The sequence below is a fragment of the Mesoplodon bidens genome, assembly GCF_964165515.1.
Source record: "Mesoplodon bidens genome assembly, chromosome: 8".
Lineage (NCBI taxonomy): Eukaryota > Metazoa > Chordata > Mammalia > Artiodactyla > Ziphiidae > Mesoplodon > Mesoplodon bidens.
The window spans coordinates 86,813,706-86,831,782 of record NC_138165.1 but is presented as its reverse complement, the minus strand read 5'-3'; the positions used below and the strand labels follow the sequence as shown (position 1 = coordinate 86,831,782).

Sequence of the window (18,077 nt, the reverse complement as noted above, 5' to 3'; positions counted from 1 at the left end):
CTTCACCAATACGCATGTACCCTTAGCATAAAACTTACCCTGTTGGGAAGACACTGCTTTGGGAGAGATCCCCCGTGTTCTCCTTTCTTGCTGCAAGTAGCAGGTCCTTCTCCGGATCTTTGGCTTGGTTGTGTCTTTTGGGTCGACTCCCACCAAGAGCGGAACACAGTTTTTCAGGTAACAGATTCACGGGAGGGAAAGAAAAAAAAAAAAAGGGATTTAGCAAGAGCATAACTTAGAGGGTAAGGATAGAGCACTTTGTATAAAAGAACTGGTGGTAAACGTGTATTCCATAGTGGTTCTGGCCACATTCAGCGCATAACCTGGTCCTTAACATTCCTTCCCGGAAATCTACCAGTCATTCCAGATGGTCATACCTGGGCAGAGAAGTCACACTGGGGAACTTGTCTCCCAATATGCCCATTCTGCTTTATTTTGAAAGTTAGGGAAGGAAAGCGTGAGTAGAATGGAGCTCATTTGGAATAGGAGGAAGGAATTGGAGGTGTCCAATTGAAGGGTGACCTCAGGCCGGACTATGAGGGTTGAGGAGAGATGTCAAAGCGAGCTCCAGTGATCCAAAACAAAAGCACATCCCAGGGATCTAAAATGAACACTTTCCTGAATGAGTTAACCTATTCCCTACGTTGAAAAATGAGAAACAAAACTCAATCAGGCATCTTAAATGTTTTTAGATTTATTTTATTATATGTGCATATTCAAACACAGAAGTCTTATCTTTCATAAATATCTTTCATAAACATTTCAGTATTTATTCATATGCATTTTTTCCATGCTCTTTGGTCATTCAGTATTCATAACAAACTTTATAGTCATCTGAGGGACGTTGGCTGTGTAATCTTTTGTTTTTACCTATAAAATGGCTAATAAAGGATTTTCATCCTGCAGTCACAGTGACTTTTGAAAAATATGGAGGTACATTGATCTGTAATCCTAAATGATCCTAAAATAACATAAGAAAATTTGTCTTAAGTTTTTCCAGATACATTCTGCCCTAAACTTGTTTTTATTCTCCTGAGTGTCAAACCAAACTTTGTTTCTGAAATGCTGCAGTTAGGACGCACTGAAGTAAATGAGGAGGTGGGACTTTCTATTCACTGCCAAGACAAGGCCGTGGAATTGGAAGTGTGAGGTCACAGGGCAACAGCATGACTCGGTGTGATAGCAGCAAATTCCGGAGGCTATTAATCTCATGTACAACTTGAGGAAGGATATTTAATTTCTATTTTGGACTGTCATTCTATTTATGACCCTTTCTTCCCTGTAGGTCCCTATATACACTCTATTCCTGTCTCAGATACTCTCAGAGCTGGACAGCAGACTGGAGAATGTTTTTCATTGACTAGAGGGACAGATAACTAAAGAAGGAGGAGATATCATCCTGCCTAAGGTACTCTTGGAGGCTTGAAATAGCAAATCAGTTACTTCCAGCCTACTCAACAGGCCCTAATCAGACCCTGAAACTCCACAGATTTCTTTTTCCTCCAGCACTGCTATGCCCATTTATACCTTTTGACACCGTAGTTCTCAGTGCCTTGCCCCAATGCACTCAACAACTCAGTTTCCTTTTTGGAAAAAAACAACTTATCTAATAGAATTACAGAAAGCAGCAAACACTGAAAAATGAAAGTAAAATGTTTTGCTGTATAAAATGCTGTATCCAGAATTTGAACTGCTTTAATTGAATCTGAGTAAATCTACACCCACTATCGTGGATGATACATGCTTATTCTAAGGTCTCTCAAAAGTTAATTTCAGAAGAAGCAACCTCTTGGTTGAGTCCAATTTTTTATACATGGGAAGTAGGTGTCTGTTTTAATTTTCCTCTGAACAAGATAAATATTAAGAATCATAGCTTAATAAATGATCTATTACCAATACTATATTTATCATATGTAATAATTAACTTTTAGTCATATACTCAATAATATTTTGAATTACAAAATATTGTTACTTATCTTGAACTTTTTCTAATCTTGCCCGACTTTTTTTTGTTTTTTTAAATCATTATTCCTTCAAACTCCAGGTAACAGTATTCCTGAGAATACATCTTGTGACAATCTTATGCACATAGATATAGATATTTTATCAATTACACATAAACATTTAACACATTACATTCAACACGTTTAAGGGCACCTTAAATGGAACAGATGTACACATCTGCAAAATCTCCATAGTCCCAGTATGAAACCACTCCCACTCTATAAGGCCCTGTTTGTCAGAGTGGAGGCTTTTTTGCAAGGTACAACATTACTTAGCTTATTGGAAAAGTTTCCAGTAGACTTCCATAACACTAGAGTGAAGGAATCAGGGTAAAAGGCAGACAGGCCAGCATAGTCATGTTCAAAACATCCCAATACTTTTTAAATATATATAAAGGTATATAGGATTCTGGTCAGATATTTAACAATCTTCTTTGACCCTTTTACTTTTTAAATATTTGATACGATCATACATAGAGAATTTGAGTCAAGAATCAAGAAACTGGAACGAAACACACACATACATAGAGACTCATATAGCACAGACACTTGTAATTACCAAGCATAAGGCCTCTAACACTAAGGGAGCAGCATAATTTTTAACAGGTGAAATATATCAGCTTAGAAAGCATCATAAAACCACTTATATATGTATATTTCTGCATTTGAGAATTCAGCATTAAGTGTAAATATCCTGAAAATATTGTAAAACATAGATGAGGCCATTTACCACCTCTTCTTTCTGAAGTTTTAGATTTGAAATTTTTAGTTTTGTCCTTTAACTCACAGATATCTTTCACTCTATTAGTGAATGAGACCAAAACCCCAAATTATATTTGAAAGTATATATCACATTAAAAACAATGCCTGTTTAGTAAGCAATTCTAAGAGAAAAATAAGTTTCCTTTGTGATTTGGGTGGGTTTAGTAGGTCTCCTTTATATATACATATACCATATCATAGCCAATGTAGTCAAAGTTTAAGTGTACAGAATGGGTTCCAAATTCATTGCAATGTAATCACAATCTAAACTTTAGCTTGAGGACTAGAAAACACACACACACCCTCACCACCATACCAATTTACATATATATATATATATATATGAGCTTTTATACACTTAGAAGTTATGTAACAGTTTTCTAATGTAAACTGTTAAAGTTTTGAAATTTAATCTTGAACTACATGATGCCAAGCCCTGCTATAGGATCAATAACACACTAGATATAGCCTCACAAGCCAAGTTTTATACTTTTCTTGAAGTAACTGAACTTCAAGTTAAAATAAAATATACAAGCTCTGTTTATAGAGAATCATAAACTTAATATCTAAAGGATATGAATATTGTTAACACTGAGAAAGAGTTATTTCATTGAACCAATTCTAACAACACTAACCTTAATATAATATCTGAAAATATGCCATCAAGGGCAGGCACAGGACACTGTAAGGGAAAGTAATCACATTTCCCAATATCTCCCAATCTTGGCATTGATGTAGTCAGGACTAGAAGTAGGAATACCATCTCTTTCTAGCTATTATATTTACATTTAATTTTTATTGTACTATAGGCTATTTAGGTTCTTCTTAGTTCAGAATTATGTCTGATAATTTCTAGAATATTCTCTAATGTGTTATGAAATGGAATGATCTTATGGCATTAGCATTTTGATTTACAATATGCAATGAAAATGACAGTTAAAAAATAAATATTGAAAAATCCACAGCTCTAAAAATAGTATTTTTTCTTCTTCTAAATGGCTGTATTGTTGATCAAAAAAAAATGGCTGCAGGCTTATTTGCTATCAAGTTTCTCCAAACTAATATTTTCCTTATTGATTACTTTTATGTAAATTGCTACTTGTACAGCCACCTGATTTAATGATTTTGAAATTAGAAAAATAAACATTTGCATGAGATGTATAATGTAACCTCAAAAAATTGCTTTCTCTTTTTAGAACACATTATTTGTTAATATTCCTAGGTAAGCAGCTCTGTAACAGTATACATTTTCAACTGCTCAAGGCTTCTTGAATCATAAACAATGTGCAGTGAAATGGCTTTTTCCCTTTATTCCTCCCTAGATTTTATGGTCTTCACACAACCAAACCATCTTAGCCATTGATTTTTAAAAGATGTTTATGAAACAATATGCACATCGACAGCAAAATCCACTGGGATTTGTGCTACCCATTGAGTGTAAAGTGCTATGTTTCCATCTTTTCCAAGCGCAAGTTTTCAACTTTTAGCAAAGTGATCCCTTCCACATCTCGTCTACACCTACAACTCTTAAAAGGTACAGAATTAAACATGAGACTCATCTAGGTCTACCTCAGTCTCCCCTAGCTCAGTGGGAGTAAAAGGGAACTGACTGGACAGGAGGGGGTTCTCCATGCCATTTTCCTCACTGATGTGAAGGACAGTGTCTCCATGCTGTAGGAGGATGGATGTCTCAAGGCCTGTGAAGTCATCAGGGTCTGAGAGTTGAGTAGAGAGGGGGCTATGTGCTGTAGCACCTTGTATTTCTGTGTCCTCCTTCTTTTCTCCTTCTTCAGCTGGGAGGCTTTCACCCTGTGACCAAAAGGATCATAACATCATGGAAATATAGGATGGGTACTAGGGAAAAGGATCAAAGAATGTTTGTTGTACACCTGTAACTGGACAAGGAATCCCAAGGGTGCACCCAGTTTTAGCCTTTGGTATATGTGAGACCTCATATAGGCCCTTCCAACTTTCTAAGCCTCAGTTTTCTAACCTGTTGCATGAGCATAATATTTTGCCCCACTTATCCTGTAGACTGTGAGGATAAAAATGAGACAATGGTATAACAATGCTTTTTAACCATTAAAGACTTTACAAACATATATAGTATATTGCCCCTTAGCTTTCTTTAAACAACCCATGAGAAGAATGTGGGACCTATGGGAATTTAATGATAAAAATCAAAAGCATTTTTATCATTAAATGGGAAAAAGGGACTTCTCTGGTGGCACAGTGGTTAAGAATCCACCTGCCAATGCAGGGGACATGGGTTCGAGCCCTGGTCCAGGAAGATCCCACATGCCGCTGAGCAACTAAACCTGTGTGCCACAACTACTGAGCCTGCTCTCTAGAGCCCATGAGCCACAACTACTGAGCCTGTGTGCCACAACTACTGAAGCCCATGCGTGCCTAGAGCCCATGCTCCACAACAAGAGAAGCCACCGCAATGAGAAGCCTGCACACCTCAATGAAGAGTAGCCCCCGCTCACCGCAACTAGAGAAAGCCTGCACAGCAACAAAGACCCAACACAACCAAAAATAAATAAATAAGATAAATAAATTTTTAAAAAGCAGGGGGCTTCCCTGGTGGCGCAGTGGTTGAGAGTCTGCCTGGCGATGCAGGGGACATGGGTTCGTGCCCCAGTCCAGGAAGATTCCACATGCCACGGAGCGGCTGGGCCCGTGAGCCATGGCCACTGAGTCTGCACGTCTGGAGCATGTGCTCCGCAACGGGAGAGGCCACAACAGTGAGAGGCCCGTGTACTGCAAAAATAATAATAATAATAATAATAATAATAATAATAATAAATAAATAAAAATTTAAAAAAATTTAAAAAGCAGGGAAAAAATCAAAACCAACAAGAAAGTATCAAAACAACAACGAAAAAGATCAAAACAACAATGAAAAAGATCAAAACAAAAGTTCCTCTCACGGGATTCAGAAGGTTCTATATTTAAAAGTTTCATCTAAATTGGTAACTTTATCTATATATTTTTTTGAATTGAACTGTCAATCATGTATTATATACTGGTTTTCAATGGTTATTTTAATTATGAAATATTTCTTCTTAGGATTTTCATAACAAAGAGTATGAAGATTTCTCTTATGCCTTCTTAAGTAGATGTATTCTTGGCCATATACTTTACAGTTGTTGTTTCTTTTCATGATGACGGGACCAGTGTCTGTCTAACAAAACATTACAGACCCAGACTTAAGTCATATGGATGACATCTGCATATCCCAATGGTTCCCAGACAGAAGTATGCAAGGAGCAAGACTTGCCTGTTTCTCCAGTGCCCTCACCTGCTTGGGAGACAGGCTGTAAAGGTCAGCAACAACAATGGCGGGGGAAGACGTGAGCACTGGTTTGTCCATTCCGTCTGGTTTCCTGGATGGGGCTGGGCTGCAGCCCTGTGGCTGGCCTGTGGCAGGAAGCATGTCTGTTGGGGCTCCAGCTGGCTCCGCCTGAGCCTCAGTGAAGGTCACAGATCGTTTCTGATCCGCTGTAGGTCAGAAGTAGAGCAGTAAATAGGAATAGGAGGAAAGTAGGTTGGCAGTGCTTAATAATTAGTTTTTTTTTTTTTTTTTTTTTTTTTGTGGTACGCGGGCCTCTCACTGTTGTGGCCTCTCCCGTTGCAGAGCACAGGCTCTGGACGCGCAGGCTCAGCGGCCATGGCTCACGGGCCCAGCTGCTCCGCGGCATGTGGGATCTTCCCGGACCGGGGCACGAACCCGTGTCCCCTGCATCGGCAGGCGGACTCTCAACCACTGCGCCACCAGGGAAGCCCTTAATAATTAGTTTTAACAAGTGTCTCCTGACTTGACTTTTCTTGGTAAAGACATTGCTGGTTTATCAGTAAATGAGAGCATATTAGACTATTATGTATATGTATTGATTTCACCTTCTTACAAAGACTAGGACTTGGGTACAAAAATCATTTTTGCATAAAATAGCCTTTTCAGGGACTTCCCTGGTGGCACAGCAGTCAAGAATCTGCCTGCCAACATAGGGGACAAGGGTTTGAGCCCTGGTCCAGGAAGACCCCACATGCCGTGGAGCAACTAAGCCCATGCGCCACAACTACTGAGCTCATGTGCCACAACTACTGAAGCCCACGCACCTAGGGCCCGTGCTCCGCAACAAGAGAAGCCACCACAATGAGAAGCCCACGCACCTCAACGAAGAGTAGCCCCCACTTGCCGCAACTAGAGAAAGCCTGCGTGCAGCAACGAAGACCCAACACAGCCAAAAATAAATAGTATAAATAAAAAAATTAATTTATTTAAAAAAAATTTTTAAATAGCCTTTTCACATAAATAGTTTTTACATAAAAACAAAATTGGCATAGATCATTAAGTGAACTTGGTCATTGCTCATAACAACTGCCAACAAGATTTAAAAGTCCCTAATATTCATCATTCCTTTGTCTTCCTGGCTTGGGTAAATGAAACACAACCTTCTATCATCAAATTTCATAGCATCTGTGGTTTACCTTGGACTGTTCCATTTCCTAGGTGCATGAGGGGAGGGATGGAATTGGGAAAGGTGAGCGAAAAAAAGGCACTCAAGTTTCCTGGGAAATTTTGTCCCTTTCCCTAGTGGCTCCCCAAGGTGTGCTTATCTGCATGAGCTCAGTCTCTGCAGGCCTTCCTGGCTGTGTGGCAGGGCAACGTGTCAATGTGTAGTCAGAAGGGACACAGGAGGCCTCACCCGATGGCTTCGTTTTAGGTTGAATGCTCCTGCGGGTGGTTGACAGCCGAGCCCCATGGCGGTTTCTGGGTTCAGTCTGAGTCTTCTGACGTGATAGTAGAGGACGTCTTAGCTAAAGAGAACAGGCAGGAGAACACTAGCAAGAAGGAACTAACTGCCTGGGAGGAAAGACTGAGCTCAGAGGATTCTGACTATGGTTTGTTCCCTTCTTTGTGGGTCTCTGTGGAGTCTTATGGTTGTTCCTTAACATTCATAGCCAATAAAATAAACTTCTTTCTGCATATTTAAATACAAGTGTGTATTTGATTCTGGCATCCCCTTAGCTACTTCTATCTTAACGATTATTACTCCTTTATATATCCTAAGAACATTAACATAATTTGAAATAGTCACAGTGAGAATTTCAGTGAATGTAAGGATACAAAACTAACTGATTGCTTATCAATCAGCCTTTGCTCATCTAAAAGCTGTAGCTGAACATATGCTAACTCTCAAGGGGAGGTTGATGAAAAACACCTCAGGTACTGGGAAAATGTCTGGTCTCCAAATCAGTGCTGGGATGCTCCCATCAAAGCAACAGCACAAAGCCTCATTTAGATTTTTATTTAGACAGTAACGTAAAGGAACCCCACCTAGGGAAATTTATAAAGATGATCTTTACTTCGATTTCAGTTTTAAATTGAATTATTAATCTTGAAACGAGGAGGAAAGGATGACTGTCTCTGCCTCTCTACAGAAACAGGCCTTAAATTAACCTTATCACGAATCTTCAGTAGTTTGGCTGGCAAAGGTTTCTGGATAGGGAGCAAATAAAAATATAGGCCCACTTATTTTACCAAGTAATCAGCTTTGCTAATAAGAAGATTAAGAGCTAAAAATAGAAGAAGCCCCAAACTCTCTGCTTGCCCAAGCACTCACTATGTTTTAAAGTTGCTCTGTACTGCTTCGTTCAGGTGGGGAGAAGGTAAAATATAGTCTTAATATACATGGGCATTAAAAACTGAGTTGACCTTCCATTTCGCAGGATGACTCTCCTGCCCTTCCAGGGTCTGCTTACCTGCCTCAGGCCCCTCTTCCTCCCCAGCGGCTGCTGAGTGTGGAGGTTCTGCTGGCCAGGTTCACTCTGCACACTTGCCACCCTGTTGAGAGCATCAGCAGTGTTAGTGTGCCCTGGAGCAAGCACACAAGACCACTGTCTGGTGGGTGTTAGTCAAAATCACTTACAGGAAACAGTCACTTCAAAGATACCATTATCTTTGAAGGAAGGTTGGGAAAGAATCCCCGGGATGAGAGTTTTCAAAGGTTTAGGAGGGAAGACGAGGCCTCGTAGCCCCAAGCTGCCAAAATTGAGATTCTGTTTTCAATCACTGATGTCAGATCTATCATTCGGCAAAACATCACACCCCTGGTTTTGAAGCCACCAAAAGGCTTAAGATGTTATATGCTAATCTCAATTTTTTTTTTCAAGGGTAAGGAGAAAGGTGGTGACGAACAAACATGTACAACTCTATCACATGGATGGGAACACCTTTTAAAAATTTTCAGTTTAAATGAAAATAAGATGAACGAATATCAAACACATCAGACACAGAATCCATTTGGGTGAAGCGTCACATTCAACACATGTTTGCAGCCTGAAGTCTCTGTGACTGAGTAAACGAATAGTCACATGGATAGACAATTAAATGTCTTGCAAAAACGATTTTTGATTTAAAAGGCTGGCAAAGTAATTAAGCTGTCATTACAACTTAGAGGTTTAATATCGAATAGCTGCACCCAAACATAATACACAATTTATAAAAGCAACAACCTGCTCCCCCCAAATTTACTGTGTATGTGTCTTTTTTATATGCAAAAATGACTGCTGGCAGTGGTCCCTATTTTAGTGTTGGGTGAAGCTGAAAACACTGTCATGGACCCATGATCCTTTTTCATTCTGCATGCATGTATAATAGGAATTTATAATGAGAGTGGAGGTGAAAAAAAGAAATGTATTGTGCCCCAGAGAACACTGTAATCCTGTGGATGATGCCAATGTGATTATTTGGTTAATGGGTAAATTAATTTCTGCTTTGCCTTTGCAAAAGGAGAGTCATCTGCAAATAGTTTTGACAGTAAAATATTCCACAGAGGAATGCAGAGTCAGCAACTGTCCATGAAAAGGAAAGACTGTATGCATTCATTCCTATTTTAAAAGAATGAGCTACCTAAATACAGTCTCCGTGCAGGTGGCAGGATGGACAATCAGACATTTCCCCTGTTTTATTAACAACTAGTTAATCATCACATGGTTGACACAGTCACATGTGTCATTTTTTAAAAGTCTTACTCACACTTCCACTAGAAGAGAATCAATGATTCCCAAATGGAGTTTATCATAGTTCTTCTGAAATAAGAATGTAATTATATTGTAATTAGACCATTTGGGATACACAATACAAAATTCCATAAAGAGTTTTAAAAACAGATGTTTTTTAAACTTTCTTGTTCTCCTGAATATCAAGTTCAAAAAATCACTGTATCTTATTTTTATACATATATGGCCTTGTACCACAGATGATCTTTCTATGAAGATCGAAAATTACCCCAAAGGAACAGTGCAATAAATTCTGATAAGCAATCCAGACTAAGTTGCTGGCATGTTTGAAATGACATCTACTTATTAATTATACATTTTAACGTGTCTTAAATTGGAAAGAGTATTCAATTACCATATGCACAAAAGTAGAAACAAGTTTCTCCCAAATACCAAGCAAAGCTTTCACTGGAATGGATTCTTCATTGACATCTAAATGTTACCTCAGTTCCCTTGGCCGTAAAGGGAGGTTAATACTTACCACCTACCTCCCATTAAGGTAGAGAAAAGAAGTTAGTTGATGTAAAATGATTTGAATATGAAAAGTGATGTAACAGTATGCTTCCTTGTTTTACACTTGCAATGAATTTATTGCTTCTAGACCACTAGAAGGAAGTAGGTAATAAAATGTCTTAAAAATATTTGGGCAGAGAAAATGAAATAGAGGCAGTCCGCTTGTCTCATTTTATTCAGTAATCTGAGATTGTGAGAAAAAAATGGTGCAAGAAAAGAAATACACATCTCTCAGGGAGTGTTAAATGTCAAAACAATGGTAATTTCATCATGATTATTCCAAGGGAGGATCAAAAGCATCAAAATTTTCTCTATGGATAGAGAGGTTTATATCTAAGAAATGGATCAAGTTTATAGCTTTAGTAATTAGCTGTTCTATGTAAATGATATAATATTTCATCAATGGAATGCACATATAAATGATTAAATTATAGGATGTGTCCTTGGAAATACAGCTCAGTTAATATATATATATTCTCCCTGAGAATGTGATGCTAACATGTTTATATTTGGAACATCAAAGTCTGGCTTAACTGCATGCAGAGGATATGTTAATAATAAACAGCCAGAGAAATTAATAACTGAAGTTATTTATGCAGAAGTAATTTCGGGTCTATACCAAATTAGAGTTGCATATAAAAAGTGGTCTCAATTTACCTTCTCCCCACATCATGTAGTATTTCCATCATGTGTAGGATTTGTGATGTGTGGACCCTCAGGTGTGCAATATAACACCAACCAGAAGACCATGGTGTTTGCCTGAAGCATCTCTCTGGGGAAAACTGATTCCCTAAAAATGTGAATCTTGGGAATGAGAATGGCTGATTTCCACTGTTTTGCCAAATAAAAAGGCAAAACCATAAGTATAAAAGCAAATAAAACTTTCTAAATGGAAGTTAAAATCATCCTTTGTATTTTTGAGTCACTACACAACATTAGTATGGCAAACGATCTGGATTTTAGAGGAGTAAATATACTTGGGTCTTGGCAGAACTGATGTGACTCAACCTTCTGGAAAAACCAAAAACACCTTACTCAAAATGCAAGGAAGTAATTTACAAGCTAGGGAAATTTAGACAATGTTAGAAGACAATTCGGGCACAAATGACCTCTTTCTTCTTTCAGCATGAAGACTTGGATTGGAGTGTATAAACACGTATGTATCTCCTAATGGAATATATAACTAATGGTATTGCTTAAAGGATAGGGGAACAAAGGGCCATTCAGTAATACAACAAAAATTTATATCACTCATCTCAAAGTACAAAAAAAGTGTATTTCAATCTAGAAATAGATTTCATAAATAAAAATTTTAAGTAGAAGTACTGGGTGAGATGAGTATAGAGAAAATGAATTTGTATTTTCATGGCTTTTATCTGTACTTTTAGTTTCAATTTTAATATGGTTAGAGAAATCTGTAGGGGGAGTACAAAGCACACAGTGTAGCCATTTTCCCTGAGTGCTTGCTTGCCTTGGGATGGGAATGCATAAAGCCAGCACTGAAGGAGCCATAAAGCATTTATAGAGTACAGAGACATAAACAGTGGACAAAATCCTACTGTTCCCTTTCCCAGTAAAAGATTATTGTTTAAAATTTACTTAGCCTCCACAACATCCAAGAAAATGTATTTTAAATGCCACAGAATTTAGAGATTAGGGACTGGAATCAGATAAAAAGGGGGAATAATCTGGATCTCAGTTATCCTATAAGAACTGATTTAGCATTGGCAAAGTACACTTCTCTGGGTATCACAACACACATTTTCTTAGCTATTAATTCTCAGCTACATAAAAAGTTTGTTTTAATCTTTTGTTTGTAATTTGGGAGTACTTGCCAAGTTTGCATACTTTGAAAATGTGGATGATCATGAGATGGATAGGTTATTTTTATTTTGTTTCACCCAGACTGTATATCTTGTTCAAACTTGAGCCACATTCTTATTTCCCACTGCAATTAAAATTACCCTTACAGAATCAAATAGCATTGTAATCTCTTTTTTTTTTTTTTTTTGCGGTAGGCGGGCCTCTCACTGTTGTGGCCTCTCCCCTTGCAGAGCACAGGCTCCGGATGCGCAGGCTCAGCAGCCATGGCTCACGGGCCCAGCCGCTCTGCGGCATGTGGGATCTTCCCAGACCGGGGCACGAACCCGTGTCCCCTGCATCGGCAGGCGGACTCTCAACCACTGCGCCACCAGGGAAGCCCTGTAATCTCTTTTTTTTTTAAAGCTAGATTTGGTTGTCAGTTCCTGCCTTTCAAAATGTTCTAACGTGTCCAAACAAAATTTAACTCTCAAGTATAAACTTCTAGGCTTAAGTGCTTGAATAACTTTTTGTATGTCTATATTCTTCTGGAGAGAAAATATGGTCCATGGTGTGTGTACTTGGGGGTGGGTACAGGGAGGGAAGAACTACGATGAAGTTTCTGTACTTCTAAGAGCAACACTGTTAAAGAAGAGAATTCTTCCATGAAATATTACTGTAGTTTATTAATTTCCAAAAGACAAAATTTTTTCTCAGCATAGTGATTCTAACAGGCTTATACTTCTTGCCATGAATCTTTATAAGAAAACAGTTAGCACAGGTTAAAGAAAAATCCTAGAAGAAATTTTCTGAGGGTCTGCAAAATTTTTATTGGTTTCCACCTATTCATCAGGTTATACTATTATCCTGGTCTCTTCCTCATTTAGCCCTTACACCAACTTGCCCATTTTGCCTAAAACAAGTGCTCTTTCAAAAGCAAATCCCCAGAAAGCTTATCAAAATGTGGGGTTGGGAGGAGGAACAGGATTTATTACTTTCCGTTAGGCATGCTTGCTTGCTGATGTTCTTTAAGCTTTGGAGTCAGGTTTTCCTTAGGATTACTTTGGGTGTCTTTTAGGTCCTGAGTGCTCAGGTATGTGTTAAATGTAATTTACATTGTTAATGTCTTACTGCTTCTTTAGGATGGATGTTAAGAGTCTGCAGCACAAAGAAGTTTCATGCCAAAAATAAGAAAGCCTGGAAACCAAATATAAAAAATATATATCCTATTTTATAAACCCACCTCTTAGTAAATGCCAAAAGTTCCTCTCCTCCAAAGAGAACTTGGTGACATGATGGAATTCAAGAGATATGATTTGCAGTGTATGGCAAAGGTGGACGTGCTACGGCTGTTGGAACGCCTCTGCATTTACAGAATTATTTAGAATCCAAAGTGAGTGCCTCATTTTCTGGTTTCTTAATGACCACAAATGAATCCAGGTGACTGATGCCCAGAACTAAAACACACCAGTTACAGGAGTAACAGATCAACAACAGTTGACCTAAAACAGTCATCAGTGTCCTCCCATGAGCGACTAATTCAACTGTAGATAAAACCTATAGCTTTGGCTCTGAACCACCCTCAGATAGCAAGAACTTTGGGTTTATTCCTATCAACACTGGACCCAGAGCAGATTGGATTGGTTTAGACAACTCCAGATCAGTCATTTGAACCCTTAAGTCTGCCAGAGAGGGCCAAGTCCTTGGGAGAATTTATAAAAATCAACTCAAACTCCTGCCTCCTCTCACCAACCCCAGACTAGCATTTTACTCAGCAAGAATAGAATTTGGCCTAATTAGAAAAGACCTGGGACAAAGTTAGCCAAATGGAAGTCTGATTTAATACTTTCCACTCTCAACAGGACATTGAAATCATCTTCCTAACTAGGTTCTCCTGTCTTGTATGTAATATTCAGCATTAAACAAATGAATGCTTTGAAACCAGTGGTCACGGTGTTAGGCTTGGTTCAGAGCTCTTCCAACACTGTGAACAATGAAGGGAAACCTCCCTAAGGACTGCTCCATTCTTCCTCATCCCCAAAGCTGTCCGTAATGGAATTAAGCCTGCACTCTGCAGCACTTCCACATTTACCACCAATAAGAGACTGACCTGTCCAGGCAGGGGCTCGCAAACACAAATGAATGTCATGAATTATGGGGCCAGTTAAAAAAAAGATACACCGGATGATGGAATAAATTTCCCATTTTCAATTGTGGAAGAAAATGTGAAATCTGAACAAGATGCAAAGAAAACAAAGGACAACCTTTCACAGGAACGGCCTCTCAACATTTCCTCGTCTTTGTGATAAAGCAATAAACACGGGTACAACTCACTATATAATGCAAACCTGAAAGGGAATATTTTATCTTGAGATGGAACAAAGACACTCTTAGCATGAACAAGAAGCATTACCCCTAATGAGGATTAGTTGAGAGGTGTGAATCAACAGCACAAAATTAGGAATGTTTGCCGTGGTTTAACTGAGTGTTAAAGGTGCAGTCCCCCTTTCTGAAGCTTTAAACCAATAGCTAAGCCATTATATTGTTTGCATCGTAAGACTTCTCTCACCAAGAAATGTTTGTGTCTGATATTTCATGGCAAATTTGGTGGTCATCTTCGTGGTGGGACAGACATTCTTTATGTAAATGTTGTTTGAACAAGCTACTATAATAGCCTGTCATGCTGCATGCATCAAAGAGAGGGAATTATATAAATCGTACTGACATTGGTATTCTTATTATAGCATCACTGTTTTCTTATCATCCATGGTATTAGCTGAAAGACCTGTCTGGACTGAGGCTTCCTAATGATGGGGAGTTGTATTAAAAGGCTTCTGAAAAAAATGTTTCTTAAGGAATATCAGCATGGGAGAAAATGATTAGGTGGGATAAATTTAACATTTTGCATATCAAACTCCTGAGACAGTCCATGGGTAAGCCCCTAGGAGAACTCCAGGAAGTTTTTTTTTTTTTAAAGTTAACTTTTTAGACCATCTCTGATTGAGCTCTGAAGCTGAAAATAAAGGAGGCTACACCTTTGACTTCCAGGCTCGTGTGTTTATGAGCAACAAAGGGCAAGGAATGGAAATTGATATCAAGATGGGGCGAGAGGGGACAGAGAGACAGAGGAGACAGGGAACAGCTCGTTTTCCAGCACAGACACCAATACACGGTAGCGTTGACACTGTACCTAGAGAGGCTGCCCTCGGCGGCCAGGCCCTGGGAGTCATCGAGGACATTAGGTTCACTGCAGGAGGGGTAGGGAGATGAAGCATTTAGGGAAAGAAAATGCCAACAAATAAAAGAAAAAGAAAAAAAACATGCACTCTTCTGCTTCCAAGAACCAAAAATAAATAAATAAATTTAACAGAATAAGGAAGGAAAAGGAGACAGTCAACCATTTCACCTTGTGCTGGGTTTGACAAGACCTAGGACTCAAGGCAACGGGGAGGAGGGGCTTTGGGTGGATACGACTCTCAGAGGAGTGAGTGATCTATTTATTGGTCAAGAGTTGGGACTTAAAACGAGCTCCGAATGGACATGGGGGCTCTGGAACGCACTGCAGAACGAATCTGTAGAAGACAAAACTATCATTCCTTTGGTAACCATCTGGTTGGGTGGTTATGGTTTTTCACCTGTCATATGTACAGATGTTTCATTGATTAGGATCCTGCTTCTTTCTTGTGTGTTATGACATGATCACACAGAAACCACTTACCATGAACTGCCACAACCCAACTCTTGGAACTGATGCCATTAAGAAAAGCAAAGAAAGAACCCAACTTCACCTGCTAATTTTGCAGCGAAAATGCAAGTAAACAAATGGAAGGAAGATAACCCTGGAAAATTCACATGGAACTCGCATTTACGTCCTCACTCCATCCTCTAGTGACTGAATTGTAAATGTCAAAAGAAGAAACCTGTCAGGTTGGTGAAAGAATAATTAAACAGTTTATCGATTTATTTGGATCACACTGATTTGGGAATTTGTGAACAGAAACTGCGTTATGCTTTCTCTCCCTTTCCTTCAGTGCCTAGCATTGAGCTAAGTACTCACGAGGCACTCAATAAATAGTTGTTAAAATGGATGGAATTAAACAATTTAGAAAATTGGAGTGCCTGCCTCTAGAGAATTGTTGTTCACCTAATTGTATACTGTAAAAATAGCAACCATCTCCAGAAAGAGGCTTTCCCTAACACACAGAGACATAATTACCTTCCTTAGCCCAGAGGGTTTAACTATATTATTTTTCTGGATTTCTAGTATATCTGTAATAGAACAAATTTTCTCCCCAGAAATGAGATAACTCCTTAAATGGATATGTACAAAGGGAATTGCTGGCTTAGTTATTTTAGGTAAATAACCAAAAAACTCTTTACTTAAAATTCCCTAATTTAAACTTTTAGACAGACTGCTAGATAGTTTTCATTTATTCTTGGTAGAAGTTTGCACATTTCTAGCAATTAAAAATAAATCACTACTTACCAGTATTAACTGCTTGTATGACTTTACATCATTTTTTAGATATTTTATAGTTTGGCTCTGATTTTGTTCATATATTTTATTTATAAGACTTCCTTTTCAAAGATAAATTACCAAATGGTAGGTAAAGCAATCTCTTACAATGATAGTAATCCTTATATACTACCAATTTTTGTAATAACTCAGTAGTACATAAATAATGCTTTCTTTTTAAGTATGCAATTTACTTATTAATCTTTTATCATTTCCCCCTATTTTTTGAATATTCTCCAAAGTTTGGCTTTATTTCACAAATTTTATTTCATCTGTACAGTTCAGGAATGATTTGCTAAAGGATATAGGTCTAGGGTAATTATTTCTGCATGTAAACTAATTTTATCTGAGCATTAGAATGTGTCCTGATTGTTCTTATTCTCCATGTATAAGTTATACCACAATGACTCTATAGGTAATAAGAATAAACAACAAACTAGATAAAAACACATAAGACTGATTCTTTTAAAGAATTCAGTTTCTGAAGTAAAAATACTACCTCTGAAATAGATAATGTTTTATTTCTTATGTCAGATCATTTCCTATATAACCATATATATGGTAAACTATATATATAAAGTTTTAAGTCTATATTCTTAGAGGGCAGAGAACACCAAAGAAAATGTTTTAAAGAGTTTAGCTATGGAAACATAAAACTCTCTAGGTAGAGAAGTTACCTTAAAGACCAACTTTAGCTAACCTCTCATTTCACAGAGGAGAAAACAGTGGGCTCCTGTTAAATGACCTGCCCAACGTCACACACAGTGGCACAGGTCTTTTTCTGCTTGGTTAAGCATCACTACCTCCAACTAAATACTGACGATACACCAGAAGTCTAAACTACCACATATATCAAGCTAGTCCTATACACTTGCCAGGTACTCATTATTAGCTTAGCTGATGTTATAGCTGAAATACAAGAATGTCATCTGAAAGAAGACCATGAAAGAAGACCATATATCTGTTTATAGAAAAATTTTAAGGAGAAACAATGTTTGGATCAGAAATTGAGATCCCTTCTACTGGCCTGGCTTAGAAAACTCTCCGCAAGTTGTTGCCTGTGCAACCCTCGTTGAAAAGTTGTTTGAATGGTCTACTTAACAACATTGATTGTTTGCTTCTCTTTCGTCCTTTTTTAGAATAACAGGAGTGAGTTTTCAGAATTTCTACCTTTGCCCCTAAAGGCAGAGTATAACATATCCGTGGCTCTTTACCTTTGGCTGGGTAACATGCCCACCTCAGCCTGAGGTGCAGACATGCTGGAGACATGGCTGGAGAACCGCCTCCTTCCAATGGCACTCAGGAGGTAAGCTTCTTGTTCACTTACCACACTGGGCATGCTGACAGAGTCATCTGAAAGGGCCAGAGAAGGGAGTGTTAGGAAACTGGGATGTGGACCAGAAAACCCAGACCAG

At 38.4% G+C, this 18,077-nt stretch overlaps 1 protein-coding gene across 5 annotated transcripts in view; it reads right to left on the bottom strand.

Moving 5' to 3' along the window:
• Nucleotides 1–4,307: 4,307 nt before the first annotated feature.
• The window catches only part of UNC80 (unc-80 homolog, NALCN channel complex subunit), a gene marked incomplete at both ends in the record, with an annotated part of 248,689 nt that continues 234,919 nt past the window's right edge, over nucleotides 4,308–18,077 (bottom strand). For 4 of the 5 annotated variants that reach the window (XM_081242187.1, XM_081242190.1, XM_081242188.1 and 1 more), the window contains 6 exons: nucleotides 4,308–4,574; nucleotides 6,070–6,269; nucleotides 7,478–7,589; nucleotides 8,535–8,616; nucleotides 15,337–15,393; nucleotides 17,877–18,015. In XM_081242187.1, coding sequence (XP_081098313.1) covers nucleotides 4,308–4,574; nucleotides 6,070–6,269; nucleotides 7,478–7,589; nucleotides 8,535–8,616; nucleotides 15,337–15,393; nucleotides 17,877–18,015 — 857 coding nt within the window. The remainder of the gene's footprint in view (nucleotides 4,575–6,069; nucleotides 6,270–7,477; nucleotides 7,590–8,534; nucleotides 8,617–15,336; nucleotides 15,394–17,876; nucleotides 18,016–18,077) is intronic. The other variant, XM_081242191.1, reaches the window with a different exon arrangement.